This window comes from Lepidochelys olivacea, assembly GCF_965140295.1.
Source record: "Lepidochelys olivacea isolate rLepOli2 genome assembly, chromosome: 2".
NCBI lineage: Eukaryota > Metazoa > Chordata > Testudines > Cheloniidae > Lepidochelys > Lepidochelys olivacea.
Window position 1 is genome coordinate 21273333 of NC_140412.1, and position 18778 is coordinate 21292110.

An 18778-nucleotide genomic window follows, 5' to 3' on the forward strand; every position below is an offset into this window, starting at 1 on the left:
TAGAGTGTTGTGAGGATTATTTAGATGATACTTATCAATCTGCAGTATATTGTGTTAGTGCTTGTTTCCTTATCATATTAGAGGCAAATCCATTTACTTCCTGTTTTATTAATCTAAAGGGAGTTCCTTACATAGCATTTTTTTACTATCCAAAATTGAATTTAAAAGAAAAAATTCTAAATTACAAATCCTGCTAAATGCATGATTTGGAAATAAAAACATCAGACAACTTGATTCCTTGGCATCCTTATTTGAACAGCTACAATTAAAACTGTATCTTTTGAAAATACCTCCTTGTTTATATTGGCCATGAATCTATCTTAGCAAAATGTCAACTCTGCTATCAACTCTTTCCTTCCAAAGCTTCCGAAGCAGATTTCTGCCTGTGGAGAGGGCAGGGAGGTTCATTACAAATGCTATGTTGCTACATTCCAAACTATATCCCATTGCTTATTTTGCTCAGAGAAAAGAATGCCAAAACCAATAGTGCATCTAAAAATGATGTGTTACCCTACCAGCAACATTTTATCTCTCCCATCCTTCCAAATGCACTCCTTAAATTGGCTGGCAGACCCCAGCACTGGCAGCAGTATTTTGTCATTCACTTCAGTCTTAATGTTTTCTACAAAATGAGTACGGCAGTTTTGCTTTTGTTTTGTGCGTGCGTGAAATGTAGCAGCTAGAATTCTAAAGGTTTCAGAGTAACAGCCGTGTTAGTCTGTATTCGCAAAAAGAAAAGGAGTACTTGTGGCACCTTAGAGACTAACCAATTTATTTGAGCATGAGCTTTCGTGAGCTACAGCTCACTTCATCGGATGCATCTGATGAAGTGAGCTGTAGCTCACGAAAGCTCATGCTCAAATAAATTGGTTAGTCTCTAAGGTGCCACAAGTACTAGAATTCTAAAGTGCATGCTACCAGCTTCTATAAACACCTATGAAACTTGGCATCTTTTGAACATTAAATGGGATACTAAATAACCTTAGAACGATAAAAGTTAATAACATGAGTAACATAGGTCACAGAGGTACAGATTGTACCTCCTGATTATCCCTTCTAGGAACGATCAGCATTAAATTAACACTCTCAATTAAATAAGGTCTTCATTTTTATCTTCCTTAAAGGCAGGTAAAATCTCATATAGCATTCCAGAGGGTGCCTTTGATATACACTGGCATCAAATGAAAAGGCTACTTTAGTGCAATATTATACAGTAGTTGAGATTTTAACAACATACAAGAGACACAAAATGCAAAGTTATGATTCCAAAGTAACCATGACTTAGTCCCCTTGGGGTCAATCCTGCAAGGGGCTGAGCTCTCATCACAAGCAAGCAAAACATTCAAGCACATGCGTAATCCCATTTATTTCAAGGTGTCTACTCATGTGCTTAAAGTTAAGCATGTGCTTAAGTATTTCACTGAATCAGGGACAGATCACTCACTCAGCACTTTGAAGAATCGAGACTTGTATGCATTATAGTGGGAGTCATATCTATAGTTAAGGCTGTAGAGCAGTTTCCTTACTAACCCCATTTGCAGTCATTTAGAACCTCCTGAAATTTCCACACTTTATTACATTTTCCACAATTCATCTGTGTCCAAAAGTGATTTCTTTTAAACATTTGAACACTGACAACTCAGCCATTTTTGAGAGGGGGAAATGGTAAAAAATGTAATTTTGCCATAATAAAAGAAATAATTGTATTTTCTTTTTAAACTGCTCGACAACCTAAGCAGCTAAGAGTAGAAAGATGAAATAGTCTTCAGTGATGGAAGTGCTTAGCAGTGCTCCAGTTATAATTGGTTTGGAATTAACTTCAGGTGCATTTTTCAAAAGTGCCTAGGTGACCTAGGAGACTAAGTCATGATTGTGTGACTTAAGAATCTAAGGGACCTGAGGAAGAGCTCTGTGTAGCTCAAAAGTTTGTTCCTTAAACCAACAGAAGGTGGTACATATCTACCATTGTCTCTCTTAAGAATCTAAGTCAATTTTGGAAAAGGGACTTAGGCATCTTTGAAAATCACTTGTCATTCATTCACAGTATATTTTGCAGCATTCTTCACTAAGCTTATGCAACGTGCAGCTAAGGAATGCATCACTGTGCACCTGATCATGCATGCCTAACTTAGCTGCACAGTGCTGAACAAGGGGTTGAGGGAGAGTACCTGCAGTCTGAAAGAGATGCAGTAAGGAATCCTGCTTTGAGGCACCCTATCACCTCTGCTGCTGTGGAGGGTTTATTGCACTTTACCCATCTGACAAGCTCCAAAGATTCACAGGAAAGGGTCTCTTTCTTGCAGAATTTTCTGAAGTGCATGGTACCTCATGGTCCAGTGGTGCCTAGCCAAATAGTTCTGGAGTTTTTGAAAACCCAACAGAAATTATCTCCTTTTTATACTTTTCTTGCTTTCTTCTTTCTTTCTTTTTTATAATCCAGGAAATTCCATACCAAAAGCTTTATTGAAAGTGTTGATCAAGTTGCATGGCTAAGCAATCAGCAGTGAAGCTGCAGTTCAGGATCCATGTACAACCTTAACACTACCCTTTTGCAAATGCAAAGTCATTTGTAGTCATTTATATTACAAGTACATGTTAAAGAATACTTACACATTGTACTACAGATTCAATATCAGATCATACCTTAGAACGAGAGAGAATTCACCAGATCTTCTAATTTGTTGCTAAATTAACCATAAGAACATAAGAGCATAAGAATGGCCATACTGGGTCAGACCAAAGGTCCATCTAGCCCAGTATCCTGTCTTCCGACAGTGGCCAATGCCAGGTACCCAAGAGGGAATGAACAGACAGGTAATCATCAAGTGATCCATTCCCTGTTGCTCATTCCCAGCTTCTGGCAAACAGAGGCTAGGGACACCATCCCTGCCCATCCTGGCTAATAGCCATTGATGGACCTATCCTCAATGAATTTATCTAGTTCTTTTTTGATCCCTGTTATAGTCTTGGCCTTCACAACATCCTCTAGCAAAGAGTTCCACAGGTTGAATGTGCGTTGTGTGAAGAAATACCTCTCTCTATTCTGAAAACTGACTATTTATTCCTACCCTTTGTTTCCGATCTTTTAGCTACCTTAGAGGACCTTCCCTCTTATCCCATGACAGCTTACTTTGCTTAAGAGCCTTTGGTGAGGGACCTTGGCAAAGGCTTTCTGAAAATCTAAGTACACTATATCCACTGGATCCCCCATGTTCACATGCTTGTTGACCCCCTCAAATAATTCTAACAACAATACTTAGTATGTCCACGGTGCCCAATAGGCCTGATCTAACGCCCTATTGAAACCAATGGGAGTGTTGCCCCTTACCTCAGTGATTTTTGAATTAGGCCCCAAATCAGCAACAGAGCTGGGATTATAACTCAGAACTTCTTGACTCCCATCCCTGTGCTCATTCCTTCTCTAGACACACTGGCTTAGGTCCCAGTGCACAGGTACTGCACTTAGGTAGATTCTGACACTATTCTATAGGTCCAATCTTACATTTTAGAATACTATTAATATTTACTGATTATAGTCCAGTTGTGCCCAGAGGTTCCTATCAGGATCAAGACCTGATTGTGCTAGGTACTGTACAAACACATAGGCAAACACAGTCTCTGCCCCAAAGAGTTTACATTCTTAGCCTCTGAGCCTACAAAAATCTAGACATGTGCCTAACTTTAAGCACACGAGTAGTTTCAATGAGTTCAACTCATGTGCTTGCAGATTCAGGGGTTTTTTTGGGGGGGGGCGGGGGTTAAGACAAGTGACATGTGAGGGTAACAAACAATAGAAGAGAAAGAGGGTGAAGGACAAGAGTATCAGCAATAAGATCGCATGGCTACACGATTAGCTAGTGCACAGTTTGATGGTTCCAAATCATTATTCAATTAAATTATAGAAATTCTATATATCAATTGAATATGAACAATCCCTGCTGGCTCTCTACCTAACCATTATCATTTGGCAATGTCCTGTAGGCTCTATGGCAAAAGTGGTTCTTAAGGAAACACAGAAGCAAGAAGGAATATTAGCTTTACAGTCCACTTCAGGGAGGGTGTTCATGAACAAGAGATGGCATGGATATGTGCATGCTATGGACAGGTGCACAAGGCAGCAGAGTTGTGGTTGCTTTGTGGAGTATAACTTGCATTTCCCATCTCTGATACACTTATATTCTCAGCCATAAAGAGGCATTTAGTTTTCCTTTTGATAACACAGAGAGAGAGCGAACGAGCAAGAGAGAGGTTCCAGTGTGCTTATTTTAATTTAGGATCATTAGAGTGTACTCAAGTTTGCCTGTAAAGTTCATCTAATGTTTTTCCATTCAACCTTTCGGATTATTCTAAACATTGTGATAGGCTCAAACGTGATGGAACACCGGATCAAAACCAACATGTGTGCGACTGCTCCCAAACTGCCACAACTGATCAACAGTCCACGTACAGAGCACACTGGTCCATCCAACATCAACATCTGCTGGCACCCTCCTAATTTGTCTTCAGTGAACAACCAAAACAAAAATCCTAATAGCTATTAAGAGAAACATCAGCTGGGTTTCAGGCAACAGCAACAATAAAATATTCCCCTCCTATAAAAAAAAAACCCCAGCCATTCCTATTATGCTTGATTAATTTGGGTGATGTTTAATAATTCTACTGGTTAATACTTGGTCACTTGGCCATAGATAAAATATATTTAGGCAGGCAATCTACAGCCAATTACAGGGTGGGAAACAAATCCAGTTTCTATTATCAAGCTCTTTGTAATTCAGAAACTAACACCTGGAAATCTGGAATTACAACGTAATGGCGGGGCAGAAATAATTTGATGATTATGCAGGAACTGAAGGTTACACTGGTTGTGGTCTGCGTCTTGCTATATTCAGTCCCAAGAGCACAGATAGGCTGATAGACCAGTGATCGTTCTGAAGCCCAATATCTTGTAAATCATAAGGATGGGAAACAAACGTCACACACCACTGGAGAACTTGGGGTCTCAATTTTCAAATAATGCACAGCATTCATCTCTACTCCAGACAAGTCTTGAGCGATCAGACCTACAATTCAATATCATCATCCTCTCACTCCATAAGTCTTTCTAGGGGACCGATCCAAAGCCCATAGAAGTCAATAGGAGAGTCCTTCCACTGAGTTCAATGGGCTTTGGATCAGCGACCAGGATTGCAAGTTGAAAAACACTGCTTTATGAAAGCCCCCAGCGTCTCAGCTTTCAAGTGTGTAAATCATTAATCTATGATTCCTGCAATACTTGAGCTATCAGTTTATGTTGAAATCCAAGTATGTGTGTGTTGTGGGAGAACGACACAGGGACAGGGGTCAAGGGATGGAAAGCGAAACAATATGATTCTAAAGTGTAATCATGATGGGACAGGGTGAGAATGATACATATGATTTTAGGACCCATGAATTTTCCCAGCATGGCTGCTCAGAATAATTTTTTAATAGCTATTACAGTCACTGTGCAATAAAAAAAACCAAACACAATTTTGTTGTCTTGTATAAACATTAGAACTGCTAACTTCCTCACTTCTCTGACAGCTCGAGCGCAATAATTTACAATTTTACCACTTGGTCAATCAACATGAATTAAGCCAGACAGATTTTAATAAGCTACACAGTGCGTGTGTAGAAGCAGTAAACCTGAGAACACACACAGTAAGCATTTTCCAGCAATATAGTTCTACGATTAAAGCAAAGGTCTCTTTAGGGTTGCAACATATCCTAAGTTGTGAAATAGGGGCAATTTGTTAAAACAACAAATGAAAACAGCTTACCTAGGATCTCCTTTTTGGAGATCCTACCAATTCAGAGAAAAGAGTATTTTTAAAAGAAAAACCCACCTTCAAACAGAAAAAAGGGATGTGAAAGAAGCTTTGCATTGCATATGTATGCAAATAAGACCAGCACTATGACAGATTAAATAAAATAATAAGGTTGTTACTTACTGGGCTGTTCACTTAACTATGTGAATGATAAATTTAAATAAGTCCTGTATGAGGAATGCATATAAATATCTGAGTTCTGTTTGGCTGGTTTGTATTTTAAAACATTCTATTAATAAACCAACATATTATATGTATATAGAACCACACTGTATTTCCAGGAAACCATTATTTTAAAAAATGAAGACTTACACTGTTTTCTCATTCTTTTAAGCTGTTCCATAAAATGTATATATTTTTCATTTCTTTGCAAATCTGAGTCATCGTTTTTGCTTTCCAATGCAGTGAATTTTTTTTTTACTAAATCTTTTAGATCTGGTATATTTTCTGGTTTGTCTTGTTTTATCTGAAAAGAAAAATAAATGCAACTTTGTTACTCTCTATAATATAATCCCCCAACCCAAAGCAGAGAGAGTAGGTGCAATAATATGAATCTAACGAGATCTTCTCCAGTCTCCCACTAAACCAAAGGCTGTAACAATCTGGAACCATAACCCCATGGCAATTATTTATATATCCAGTGGTCATCCTTAAAATCTAGACAATTAATGCACAGAGACATTTACCTGTGCTGCTGTACAGGCAGTCTTCCCTCTACTCAGAATAGAGAAAAATTGTAGTATGAGGTATGCAGTTAACAACCCTGAGTATAAAGATTTTAATGGCATCCAGGGTAACGTTGCATGCATACGAGGGTGACCAGACAGCAGGTATGAAAAACTGGGACAGGGGTGTGGGGTAATAGGAACATATAAAAGAAAAAGACCCCAAAATTGAGACTGTCCCTATAAAATCAGGACATCTGGTCACCCTATTACATAGGCACCTTATACTATTATCATCTAGCTCTTATATAGAACTTTACAAAAATGGTAAATAACATTATCATCATTTTACAGATTGAGAATCTGAGAAACAGAGGTGAAGGGATTTCCCCAAGGTCTCTGAGTAAGCCAGAAGCAGGAATGGAACCCAGGTCTCCTGAGCTCTAATCCAGTGTTCTATCCACTAGGCCAGACTTAAGATATGTGAAGTTTTCCAAACAATAAGTTCCTGCCCTAAAGAGCTGGCTGGAAATTTTCACGAACAATGAAATTTCTACAAAAAATGGAGCTGAAATTTCATGAACATTTTTGCATATGTTTTCCTCTCATTTTCCAACCAGCTCTGATGAGGAGATTACAATCTATATCCATGAATGAGCACAGTACCAAACAAAATAATACAAAAAGCTAATATATAAGGAAACACAGCTTATTTATTTGCATATTACCAACAGTGAGCAATGTGCTTTACAGGCTGGTGAAGAGTTGTGATCCTTACCCTTCAGAGTATTTACATGTGGGCATGATGGAAGAAGAGAATTTTGGAGGTTGAAAGTGAGGGCACTCACTGTATGATGAGTGAGAGACACCCTGTCCCAACCATAGGAAAAGCATTTTGAGAATCCAAAAAAAGAGATTTAGATTTTTTTTTCTTTCATTTTGTAACACTGTGCCATGTGATTATTGCCCCCAGCCAATTGTAAATGGGGATAGACAGACCAACAGGTTGCATATCTGAAAGAGGAAGGGAGAGACAACATTTCACTTGAGCCAACCTTACTCTACCTCCCATGCTAGACCTAACCATACCCCCATGCATGCAATAGGGCTGCAAAAGAGAAAACAGAGGCCTGTCAAGGAAGGTTACTTGGTGCATCAGCCAGGTCAAGCCGTTATACCATATCCCCTACTGGTTCCAAGAGGTACAAAGAGGCTAGAGACCCCTGGTGTAATGAGGGCTGCTATCTTTCTAACGGCACAGAATCGAACACCCTTGCTCCGCCCCCTGCCCCATCCCTTCCCCGAGGCCCTGCCCCACCCCTTCTCCAAGGCCCTGCCCTCCACTTACTCCAGTCCCTCTCCTTCCATTGCTTGTCCCCCCCACTCACTTTCACTGGGCTGGGGCAGGGGGTTAGGATGCAGAAGGTGGTGCGGGCTCTGGGGAGGGGCCAAAATGAAGGGTTCAGGTTGTGGGCTGGGGCAGGGGTGCGGGCTCCAACCGGGCAATGCTTATCTCAGGTGGCTCTCAGGTGGCGGCGCAGCAGGGCTAAGGCAGGCTTCCTGCCTTCCCTGGCTCCACGCAGCTCCTGGAAGCGGCCACCATGTCCGGCCCCTAGGTGGAGGCATACCCCAAGAGAGCACAGTGACCACACCCACAGGCAGGAAACAGGCTCTGGGATATGAAGAAGGCTGGAAAAACCAACAGTAGACCAACCGTCAGCAGCAAGGCTCACAGGGTATGTCTACTCTACGGAATTAGGTCAAATTTATAGAAGTTGTTGTTTTAGAAATCGGTTTTATATATTCGAGTGTGTGTGTCCCCACAGAAAATGCTCTAAGTGCATTAAGTGCATTAACTCCGCGGAGTGCTTCCACAGTACCGAGGCAAGCATCAACTTCCGGAGCGTTGCACTGTGGGTAGCTATCCCACAGTTCCCGCAGTCTCCGCTGCCCATTGGAATTCTGGGTTGAGATCCCAATGCCTGATGGGGCTAAAACATTGTTGTGGGTGGTTCTGGGTACATATCGTCAGGCCCCCGTTCCCTCCCTCCCTCCGTGAAAGCAAGGGCAGACAATCGTTTCGCGCCTTTTTTCCTGAGTTACCTGTGCAGACGCCATATCACAGCAAGCATTGAGCCCGCTCAGCTCACTGTCACCATATGTCTCCTGGGTGCTGGCAATCGTGATACTGCATTGCTACACAGTAGCAGCAACCCATTGCCTTCTGGTAGCAGACGATGCAATACGACTGGTAGCAGTCATTGTCATGTCCGAGGTGTTCCTGGCCACGTCGGCCGGAAGCGCCTGGGCAGACATGGGCGCAGGGACTAAATTTGGAGTGACTTGACCAGGTCATTCTCTTTAGTCCTGCAGTCAGTCCTATTGAACCGTCTTATGGTGAGCAGGCAGGCGATACGGATTGCTAGCAGTCATACTGTACCATCTTCTGCCGGGCAGGCAATAGGTGAGGATGGCTAGCAGTCGTATTGTACCATCTTCTGCCAGGCAGGCAAGAGATGAGGATGGCTAGTCGTACTGTACCATCTTCTGCCGAGCAGCCATGAGATGTGGATGGCATGCAGTCCTTCTGCACCGTCTGCTGCCAGGCAAAGATGTAAAAGATAGATGGAGTGGATCAAAACAAGAAATAGACCAGATTTGTTTTGTACTCATTTGCTTCACCCCCCTCCCCTGTCTAGGGGACTCATTCCTCTAGGTCACACTGCAGTCAGTCACAGAGAAGGTGCAGCGAGGTAAATCTAGCCATGTATCAATCAGAGGCCAGACTAACCTCCTTGTTCCAATAAGAACAATAACTTAGGTGCACCATTTCTTATTGGAACCCTTCGTGAAGTCTTGCCTGAAATACTCCTTGATGTAAAGCCACCCCCTTTGTTGATTTTAGCTCCCTGAAGACAACCCTGTAAGCTGTGTCATCAGTCGCCCCTCCCTCCATCAGAGCAACGGCAGACAATCGTTCCACGCCTTTTTTCTGTGCAGACGCCATACCAAGGCAAACATGGAGGCCGCTCAGCTCACTTTGGCAGTTAGGAGCACATTAAACACCACACACATTATCCAGCAGTATATGCAGCACCGGAACCTGGCAGAGCAATACTGGGCGAGGAGGCGACGTCAGCGCGGTCACGTGAGTGATCAGGACATGGACACAGACACAGATTTCTCTGAAAGCATGGGCCCTGCCAATGCATGCATCATGGTGCTAATGGGGCAGGTTCATGCTGTGGAACGCCGATTCTGGGCTCGGGAAACAAGCACAGACTGGTGGGACCGCATAGTGTTGCAGGTCTGGGACGATTCCCAGTGGCTGCGAAACTTTCGCATGCATAAGGACACTTTCATGGAACTTTGTGACTTGCTTTCCCCTGCCCTGAAGCGCATGAATACCAAGATGAGAGCAGCCCTCACAGTTGAGAAGCGAGTGGCAATAGCCCTGTGGAAGCTTGCAACGCCAGACAGCTACCAGGCAGTTGGGAATCAATTTGGAGTGGGCAAATCTACTGTGGGGGCTGCTGTGATGCAAGTAGCCCACGCAATCAAAGATCTGCTGATATCAAGGGTAGTGACCCTGGGAAATGTGCAGGTCATAGTGGATGGCTTTGCTGCAATGGGATTCCCTAACTGTGGTGGGGCCATAGACGGAACCCATATCCCTATCTTGGCACCGGAGCACCAAGCCACCGAGTACATAAACCGCAAGGGGTACTTTTCAATAGTGCTGCAAGCTCTGGTGGATCACAAGGGACGTTTCACCAACATCAACGTGGGATGGCCAGGAAAGGTACATGATGCTCGCATCTTCAGGAACTATGGTCTGTTTCAAAAGCTGCAGGAAGGGACTTTATTCCCAGACCAGAAAATAACTGTTGGGGACGTTGAAATGCCTATATGTATCCTTGGGGACCCAGCCTACCCCTTAATGCCATGGCTCATGAAGCCGTACACAGGCAGCCTGGACAGTAGTCAGGAGCTGTTCAACTACAGGCTGAGCAAGTGCAGAATGGTGGTAGAATGTGCATTTGGACGTTTAAAGGCGCGCTGGTGCAGTTTACTGACTCGCTTAGACCTCAGCGAAACCAATATTCCCACTGTTATTACTGCTTGCTGTGTGCTCCACAATATCTGTGAGAGTAAGGGGGAGACGTGTATGGTGGGGTGGGAGGTTGAGGCAAATCGCCTGGCTGCTGGTTACGCGCAGCCAGACACCAGGGCGGTTAGAAGAGCACAGGAGGCGCGGTACGCATCAGAGAAGCTTTGAAAACCAGTTTCATGACTGGCCAGGCTACGGTGTGAAAGTTCTCTTTGTTTCTCCTTGATGAAACCCCCCGCCCCTTGGTTCACTCTACTTGCCTGTAAGCTAACCACTCTCCCCTCCTCCCTTCAATCATTGCTTGCAGAGGCAATAAAGTCATTGTTGCTTCACATTCATGCATTCTTTATTCATTCATCACACAAATAGGGGGATGACTACCAAGGTAGCCCAGGAGGGGTGGTGGAGGAAGGAAGGAAAATGCCACACAGCACTTTAAAAGTTTACAACTTTAAAATTTATTGAATGCCAGCCTTCTTTTTTTGGGGCAATCCTCTGTGGCGAAGTGGCTGGTTGGCCGGTGGCCCCCCCACCGCGTTCTTGGGCGTCTGGGTGTGGAGGCTATGGAACTTGGGGAGGAGGGCGGTTGGTTACACAGGGGCTGTAGTGGCAGTCTGTGCTCCAGCTGCCTTTGCTGCAGCTCAACCATACACTGGAGCATACTTGTTTGGTCCTCCAGCAGCCTCAGCATTGAATCCTGCCTCCTCTCACCACGTTGCCGCCACATTTGAGCTTCAGCCCTGTCTTCAGCCCGCCACCTCTCCTCCCGGTCATTTTGTGCTTTCCTGCACTCTAACATTATTTGCCTCCACGCATTTGTCTGTGCTCTGTCAGTGGGGGAGGACAGCATGAGCTCAGAGAACATTTCATCACAAGTGCGTTTTTTTTTCCTTTCTAATCTTCACTAGCCTCTGGGAAGGAGAAGATCCTGTGATCATTGAAACACATGCAGCTGGTGGAGAAAAAAAAAGCGACAGCAGTATTTAAAAAGACACATTTTATAAAACAGTGGCTACACTCTTTCAGGGCAAACCTTGCTGTTAACATTACATACATAGTACATGTGCTTTCGTTACAAGGTCGCATTTTGCCTCCCCCCACCGCGTGGCTACCCCCTCAACCCTCCCCCCTCCCTGTGGCTAACAGCGGGGAACATTTCTGTTCAGCTGCAGGCAAACAGCCCAGCAGGAACGGGCTCCTCTGAGTGTCCCCTGAAGAAAAGCACCCTATTTCAACCAGGTGACCATGAATGATATCTCACTCTCCTGAGGATAACACAGAGAGATAAAGAACGGATGTTGTTTGAACGCCAGCAAACATTCACTGCAATGCTTTGTTGTACAATGATTCCTGAGTACGTGTTACTGGCCTGGAGTGGTAAAGTGTCCTACTATGAAGGATGCAATAAGGCTGCCCTCTCCAGAAATCTTTTGCAAAGGCTTTGGGAGTACATCCAGGAGAGCGAATGCCAGGGCAAAGTAATCCTTTCACATGCTTGCTTTTAAACCATGTATAGTATTTTAAAAAGGTACACTCACCGGAGGTCCCTTCTCCGCCTGCTGGGTCCAGGAAGCAGCCTTGGGAGGGTTTGGGGGGTACTGGCTCCAGGTCCAGGGTGAGAAACAGTTCCTGGCTGTTGGGAAAACCGGTTTCTCCGCTTGCTTGCTGTGAGCTATCTACAACCTCATCATCATCATCATCTTCTTCGTCCCCAAAACCTGCTTCTGTGTTGCCTCCATCTCCATTGAAGGAGTCAAACAACCCGGCTGGGGTAGTGGTGGCTGAACCCCCTAAAATGGCATACAGCTCATCATAGAAGCGGCATGTTTGGGGCTCTGACCCGGAGCGGCCGTTCGCCTCTCTGGTTTTCTGGTAGGCTTGCCTCAGCTCCTTAAGTTTCACGCGGCACTGCTTCGGGTCCCTGTTATGGCCTCTGTCCTTCATGTCCTGGGAGATTTTGACAAAGGTTTTGGCATTTCGAAAACTGGAACGGAGTTCTGATAGCACCGATTCCTCTCCCCATACAGCTATCAGATCCCGTACGTCCCGTTCAGTCCATGCTGGAGCTCTTTTGTGATTCTGGGACTCCATCATGGTTACCTCTGCTGATGAGCTCTGCATGGTCACCTGCAGCTTGCCATGCTGGCCAAACAGGAAATGAGATTCAAAAGTTCGCGGTTCTTTTCCTGTCTACCTGGCCGGTGTATCTGAGTTGAGAGTGCTGTCCAGAGCGGTCACAATGGAGCACTCTGGGAAAGCTCCCGGAGGCCAATACCGTCGAATTGTGTCCACAGTACCCCAAATTCGACCCGGCAAGGCCGATTTAAGCGCTAATCCACTTGTCAGGGGTGGAGTAAGGAAATCGATTTTAAGAGCCCTTTAAGTCGAAATAAAGGGCTTCATCATGTGGACGGGTGCAGGTTTACATCGATTTAACGCTGCTAAATTCGACCTAAAGTCCTAGTTTAGACCACGGCACAGATAGCTACAGAACAGCCAAGCAGCAGGTGACTGTACTCCTAGCACCTGCTCTTTGAGGCAAAGGAGCCAACTAAAAATAGCCATCCCATGCCCAGGGCAAGCAGTGCTAATCGGCAGTATGCAAGTGCTGCATTAACAGACAAATTTAGGACTCAGCCCGGCAAATTGCTCCAGGAGAGGCTCAGTCACAACAGAAAGCATCATTGTTCTGAACTCAGTTGCAAAACTCAAGGCCTTCAGAAACTGTAAGCACAAGAAAACAGTTACCAAGCTGAAACACATGTAAAAACCAGTACAATAGGACACACTATTCAGACAGTGTATGCTTCACATATACGCCTCTCTACAGCAACTTCACCAGACTGCTATCACTCTCATTGCTTGATATGTAACTAATGGATGTATGCCTGCACCCCTGAGTCATATCCTAAGAGCAGTCAATCGCTAGGACCTACACCCTAGCAATAACGATAGCACAGTGACTAAATAACTTATGTAACAGCAGCAGCTTCTGCTAGATACAGTCAGGCAGACCACAAGCCGTGCCCACATTTGTGATCCCAAAGTTGCTGAGGCTCACGCAAGAAGCAAAGAATAAAGCTTCCGACAGCTATGTGCCACAGAGACAATGCCAGTCACGCTACACAAGCACTTGTCCCTCTCTACAGATTATCATCCCACAAGCAAACAGGAGCTCACCACGCACACTGATGTAGTTATCACAGGAAAAAAAGAGTCAGAGGTAAGGCACTGAGGACCATGTGATTCGCTTTCTGCTCTGTTTGTGACTCACGTGAGTCGAGAGCACAGCTCTGTGCTCAAGGCACTGTCAGCCTATTGTCCTTAAACAATACACCAGAACCATAACTGAGATGCGTGGCATGGTCAAATGCAGTCGTGATGGTATAACAGGACCTATCTCACCGTACGGGACGATAGCCTCTCCCACTCCCAACCTCCAGCAGTGGAAGCACTTCAGATGAGGCATTGAACAAGGGCATGACATGAATGTGAGCAAGAAAACCACATAAACCAAGGGCCAGAACTTGCATCATTACATTACCAAGGATTGGTGTTTGTTATCTGAGAGATTGCATTTGGATAACTTGCAGCAAGCATGGACCTTACAGCTGACCAAGGTAAATGACTGCAGAATTAGCATGGCTTCTACACACAGGACAAGACAGGAGCCGCAGAAGGTCCCTAAAAGTGGGTGGGGCCACAGGCACCCGAACTGTGGCCCCGCCCCCTGCTACCCCTTCTTCCTGAGCCCCCACCCTCACCCTGCCCCTTCCCCCAAGGCCCCACCCCCACACCACCCCTTCTCCCCATGCTCCCACCCTCACACCACCCCCAGCACCTCTTCCCCCCAACATCCCACCCCCTGCTCACTCCTCTCTGCCCCACCACCATTCACCCTTATAGCTGGTAAAAAGTGGGAGGCCATAGCTTCCTGGCCCCCCTGTTCCAGCGCCCCTGATACAACACCTTTATCATCTGTATCAACCAAAGGCCAATAGCTCAATTCCCTCACCCGGTGACAGCAAAACCACACTCTGGTAAATCTAGCAAATCAGCAAGAACTAAGCAACTACTTTCTAAAGAGAAGGTGAGCAATTCTAGAGATCTTCAAAAGCAACAATATAATTCCACTCCCAAGAGTCATTTCATGACTGAGACACATTAATTCGTGCTGTGGCCTGAAATCACCTTACTAGCAGGACATATACGGTTGGGAAACGACAGGTGCTCAGATACCACGCATAATATATAAACCTAGTATCAGGGGCTTTGCCTGCAGCAGAATCCCTCTCCTGGCAACTTAATGAGCGTGGCAGGCCCTGACAGAAGCTGTCTGATTGACTGCATCGCCTGACTGAAGGAGTCTGCAGGCTGATACCTCAGCTCAGTAGCAGCAGCAGTCCAGTGTCTGCTCAATGCATTTCTAGCCTGCAGCTGTGCTTGGTCCCACGCCTGGGTCTAGCTCCCAGCTTCTTCTTGATTTCTGACTCGTGGCTCAGACCCTCAGATCCACTTTCTGACTGTAACTCCAGTTAACCCTTTGGCTTAGGCTTTGGTTTCTGACACCCAGCTCTGGCCCTCTGCTACACCTTCTGGCAGTGACGCCAGTCACACCTTCAGCTTAGGCTTTGATTCTGCAACCCTGACTTTGCTCCTGGACTTCGTTCTCTGTGGAGAAAGAAGTGGTTCAGGACTATTTAGAAAAGCTGGATGAGCACAAGTCCATGGGGCCGGATCCGCTGCATCCGTGAGTGCTAAAGGAGTTGGCGGATGTGATTGCAGAGCCATTGGCCATTATCTTTGAAAACTCATGTAGTTATCATGGCGATTGGGGGAAGTCCCGGATGACTGGAAAAAGGCTAATGTAGTGCCCATCTTTAAAAAAGGGAAGAAGGAGGATCCTGGGACCTACAGGCCAGTCAGCCTCACCTCAGTCCCTGGAAAAATCATGGAGCAGATCCTCAAGGAATCAATTCTGAAGCACTTAGAGGAGAGGAAAGTGATCAGGAACAGTCAGCATGGATTCACCAAGGGCAAGTCATGCCTGACTAATCTAATTGCTTTCTATGACGAGATAACTGGCTCCGTGGATGAGGGGAAAGCGGTGGACGTGTTGTTCCTTGACTTTAGCAAAGCTTTTGACATGGTCTCCCACAGTATTCTTGCCGGCAAGTTAAAGTAGTATGGGCTGGATGAATGGACTATAAGGTGGATAGAAAGTTGGCTAGATTGTCGGATTCAAAGGGTAGTGATCAATGGCTCCATGTCTAGTTGGCAGCCGGTATCAAGTGGAGTGCACCAAGGGTCGGTCCTGGGGCTGGTTTTGTTCAATATCTTCATAAATGATCTGGAGGATGGTGTGGATTGCACCCTCAGCAAGTTTGCAGATGACACTAAACTGGGAGGAGAGGTAGGGATAGGATAAGGAGGGCTAGACAAATTAGAGGGTTGGGCCAAAAGAAATCTGATGAGGTTCAACAAGGACAAGTGCAGAGTCCTGCACTTAGGACGGAAGAATCCCATGCACTGCTACAGACTAGGGACCGAATGGCTCAGCAGCAGTTCAGCAGAAAAGGACCTAGGGGTTACAGTGGACAAAAAGCCGGATATGAGTCAACAGTGTGCCCTTGTTGCCAAGAAGGCCAATGGCATTTTGGGATGTATATGTAGGGGCATTGCCAGCAGATCGAGGGACGTGATCGTTTCCCTCTCTTCGACATTGGTGAGGCCTCATCTGGAGTACTGTGTCCAGTTTTGGGCCCCACACTACAAGAAGGATGTGGAAAAATTGGAAAGAGTCCAGCGGAGGGCAACAAAAATGATTAGGGGACTGGAACACATAACTTATGAGGAGAGGCTGAGGGAACTGGGATTGTTTAGTCTGCAGAAGAGAAGAATGAGGGGGGATTTGATAGCTGCTTTCACCTACCTGAAAGGGGGTTCCAAAGAGGATGGATCTAGACTATTCTCAGTGGTAGCTGATGATAGAACAAGGAGTAATGGTCTCAAGTTGCAGTGGGGGAGGTTTAGGTTGGATATTAGGAAAAACTTTTTCACTAGGAGGGTGGTGAAACACTGGAATGCGTTACCTAGGGAGGTGGTGGAATCTCCTTCCTTAGATATTTTTAAGATCAGGCGTGACAAAGCCCTGGCTGGGATGATTTAGTTGGGGATTGGTCCTGCTTTGAGCAGGGGGTTGGACTAGATGACCTCCTGAGGTCCCTTCCAACCCTGATATTCTATGATTCCCTCATGTGGATTCAGCTCTAACTGGTAGGAGGGACTCTTGCTCAAAACACTAGGTCAGACTGCCCGTGATTAGTGGCTGACACCTAGAGGGCCAGATTAGACAGACATCAAAAGGACATTCCCTTATGTGTAGATCAACAATCACTTAGTTCACACATCTGAAAGGTGAAATTCAAGTCCGGTTCATGTTCAAAGGGAGGGAGATCCCTCTCATCACTTGAGTATCAGTTGAACACAATGTTTTATCGATATACAATTGAATCCCATTTATCCAAGCCTCCATTATCCAGCTCCCCATATTAACTGAACTACCAGCCGCCCCAGGGCTGACAGCAGCTGAGGCTCGGGTGGTCAGCCCCAGGCAGTTGGTGGTTCAGTTAATACAGAGGGCTGGATAATGGAGGCTCGGATAAACCAGGTTCTACTGTATAGGTTTTCATTTGTTCACAAAATGTAAAAATAAGACTCTCTGTAAAAACACGTATTCCGTGTTTTTCTGTGACAAACTGATTTCTGAGCCCTGATAATAACAATGTAAACAAGCTTGTTGTGCACAAGCAGTTTCTCTCTTTTGATGCTTATGCTGTCCCATGAAACAGGTGGAAAGCGGTGTAATACAGAGATACACAAAACTACAAATGCACATGAACCTTGACATCAGTCCCAACTCGTCTTGGGAGGACAGGATTGCAATACAACATATATTGTGTCAGCAGTACACCACAGTAGGTACATTCTGGCTCACGGTAGTACCCCCAACCCACTCCTTATTCATAGGGATGTAAGGTGTCAAGAACTATCAACACAACAAAAAGAAGAATGGGGACTACATGAACACTGGGGGTGGCAAAGTGACACCCATTCTGTGACGTATTTAATTCTCAGTCTGTGCAGCATGTCAGATAAATTCCCCCAGACAAACCTAGAGCCATTCACACCTTGTAAATGTTGGTACAAGTTACTTTGCACAGGAACCACGCAAAGTATGTTAGATGAATGACCTTAGAGTAGTGCTGTCAGCCAAGATGAGCATAAGGAGAGATTAATAAGATTGGGACTTTTCAGATTAGAAAAGAGACTAATAAGGGGGGATATGATAGAGGTCTATAAAATCATTACTGGTGTGGAGAAAGTAAATAAGAAAGTATTATTTACTCCTTCTCATAACACAAGAACTAGGGGTCACCAAATTAAAATAATAGGCAGCAGGTTTAAAACAAACAAAAGGAAATATTTCTTCACACAACATACAGTCAACCTGTGGAACTCTTTGCCAGACGATGTTGTGAAGGCTAAGACTATAACAGGGTTCAAAAAAGAACTAGATAAATTCATGGAGGATAGGTCCATCAAGGGCTATTAGCCAGGATGGGCAGGGATGGTGTCCCTAGCATCTGTTTGCCAGAAGCTGGGAATGGGTGACATGGGATGGCATGGGGTGATTGCATGTTCTGTTCATTCTCTCTTGGGCACCTGGCTTTGGCCACTGTCGGAAGACAGGATACTGGGCTAGATGGTCTGACCCAGTATGGCCATTCTTATGTTCTTACATAAGAGCATGCTAAGCAACACTTTGCAGAGCCATGAGTCAATACATTGAGAGATGCATATGATTTTGAAATGGGGGGTGGAGGCAAGTACACCCTCCAAAACAACCTGGAAATGACATATAATGATGGACTGGGAGCGATCAGGACACATTTGAGCAGAGGTGTTGGTTACAACAGCTTGTTTACAGCAGTACCAAAGGCAACAGTGATAGTCCCCCAAAAGAGAAAAGCCACATTTGTATGCATCATTGGCTTTGGGTGAAGAAGACACAAATCATACATTAACAGCCGCACAGGCCAATGATTTCATCACTGTACCCTCATGCATGTTGTACCAGCATTCCTATTGGGTAT

The 18778-nt window shown here is 45.0% G+C and overlaps 3 protein-coding genes across 3 annotated transcripts in view; 1 reads left to right on the top strand and 2 right to left on the bottom strand.

The window, feature by feature from the left end:
- LOC311515970 (uncharacterized protein) overlaps positions 1 to 18778 on the top strand; it is a 191664-nt gene that overhangs the window by 131048 nt on the left and 41838 nt on the right. The gene's annotated exons all lie outside the window — the stretch shown is intronic.
- The window catches only part of NSMCE2 (NSE2 (MMS21) homolog, SMC5-SMC6 complex SUMO ligase), a 183366-nt gene that overhangs the window by 79925 nt on the left and 84663 nt on the right, over positions 1 to 18778 (bottom strand). Inside the window, 1 exon segment of the mRNA XM_084619530.1 lies at positions 6159 to 6312. Within this exon segment, the coding sequence (XP_084475656.1) occupies positions 6159 to 6312 (154 nt within the window).
- LOC311515969 (myb/SANT-like DNA-binding domain-containing protein 7) lies at positions 10987 to 13342 on the bottom strand. The gene is made up of 2 exons (XM_084619531.1): positions 12161 to 13342; positions 10987 to 11574 (listed from the first exon to the last, which is right to left on the bottom strand). Exons 1-2 carry the CDS (start codon positions 12741 to 12743, stop codon positions 11492 to 11494), a joined length of 666 nt encoding a protein of 221 aa, XP_084475657.1. The 5' UTR covers positions 12744 to 13342; the 3' UTR covers positions 10987 to 11491.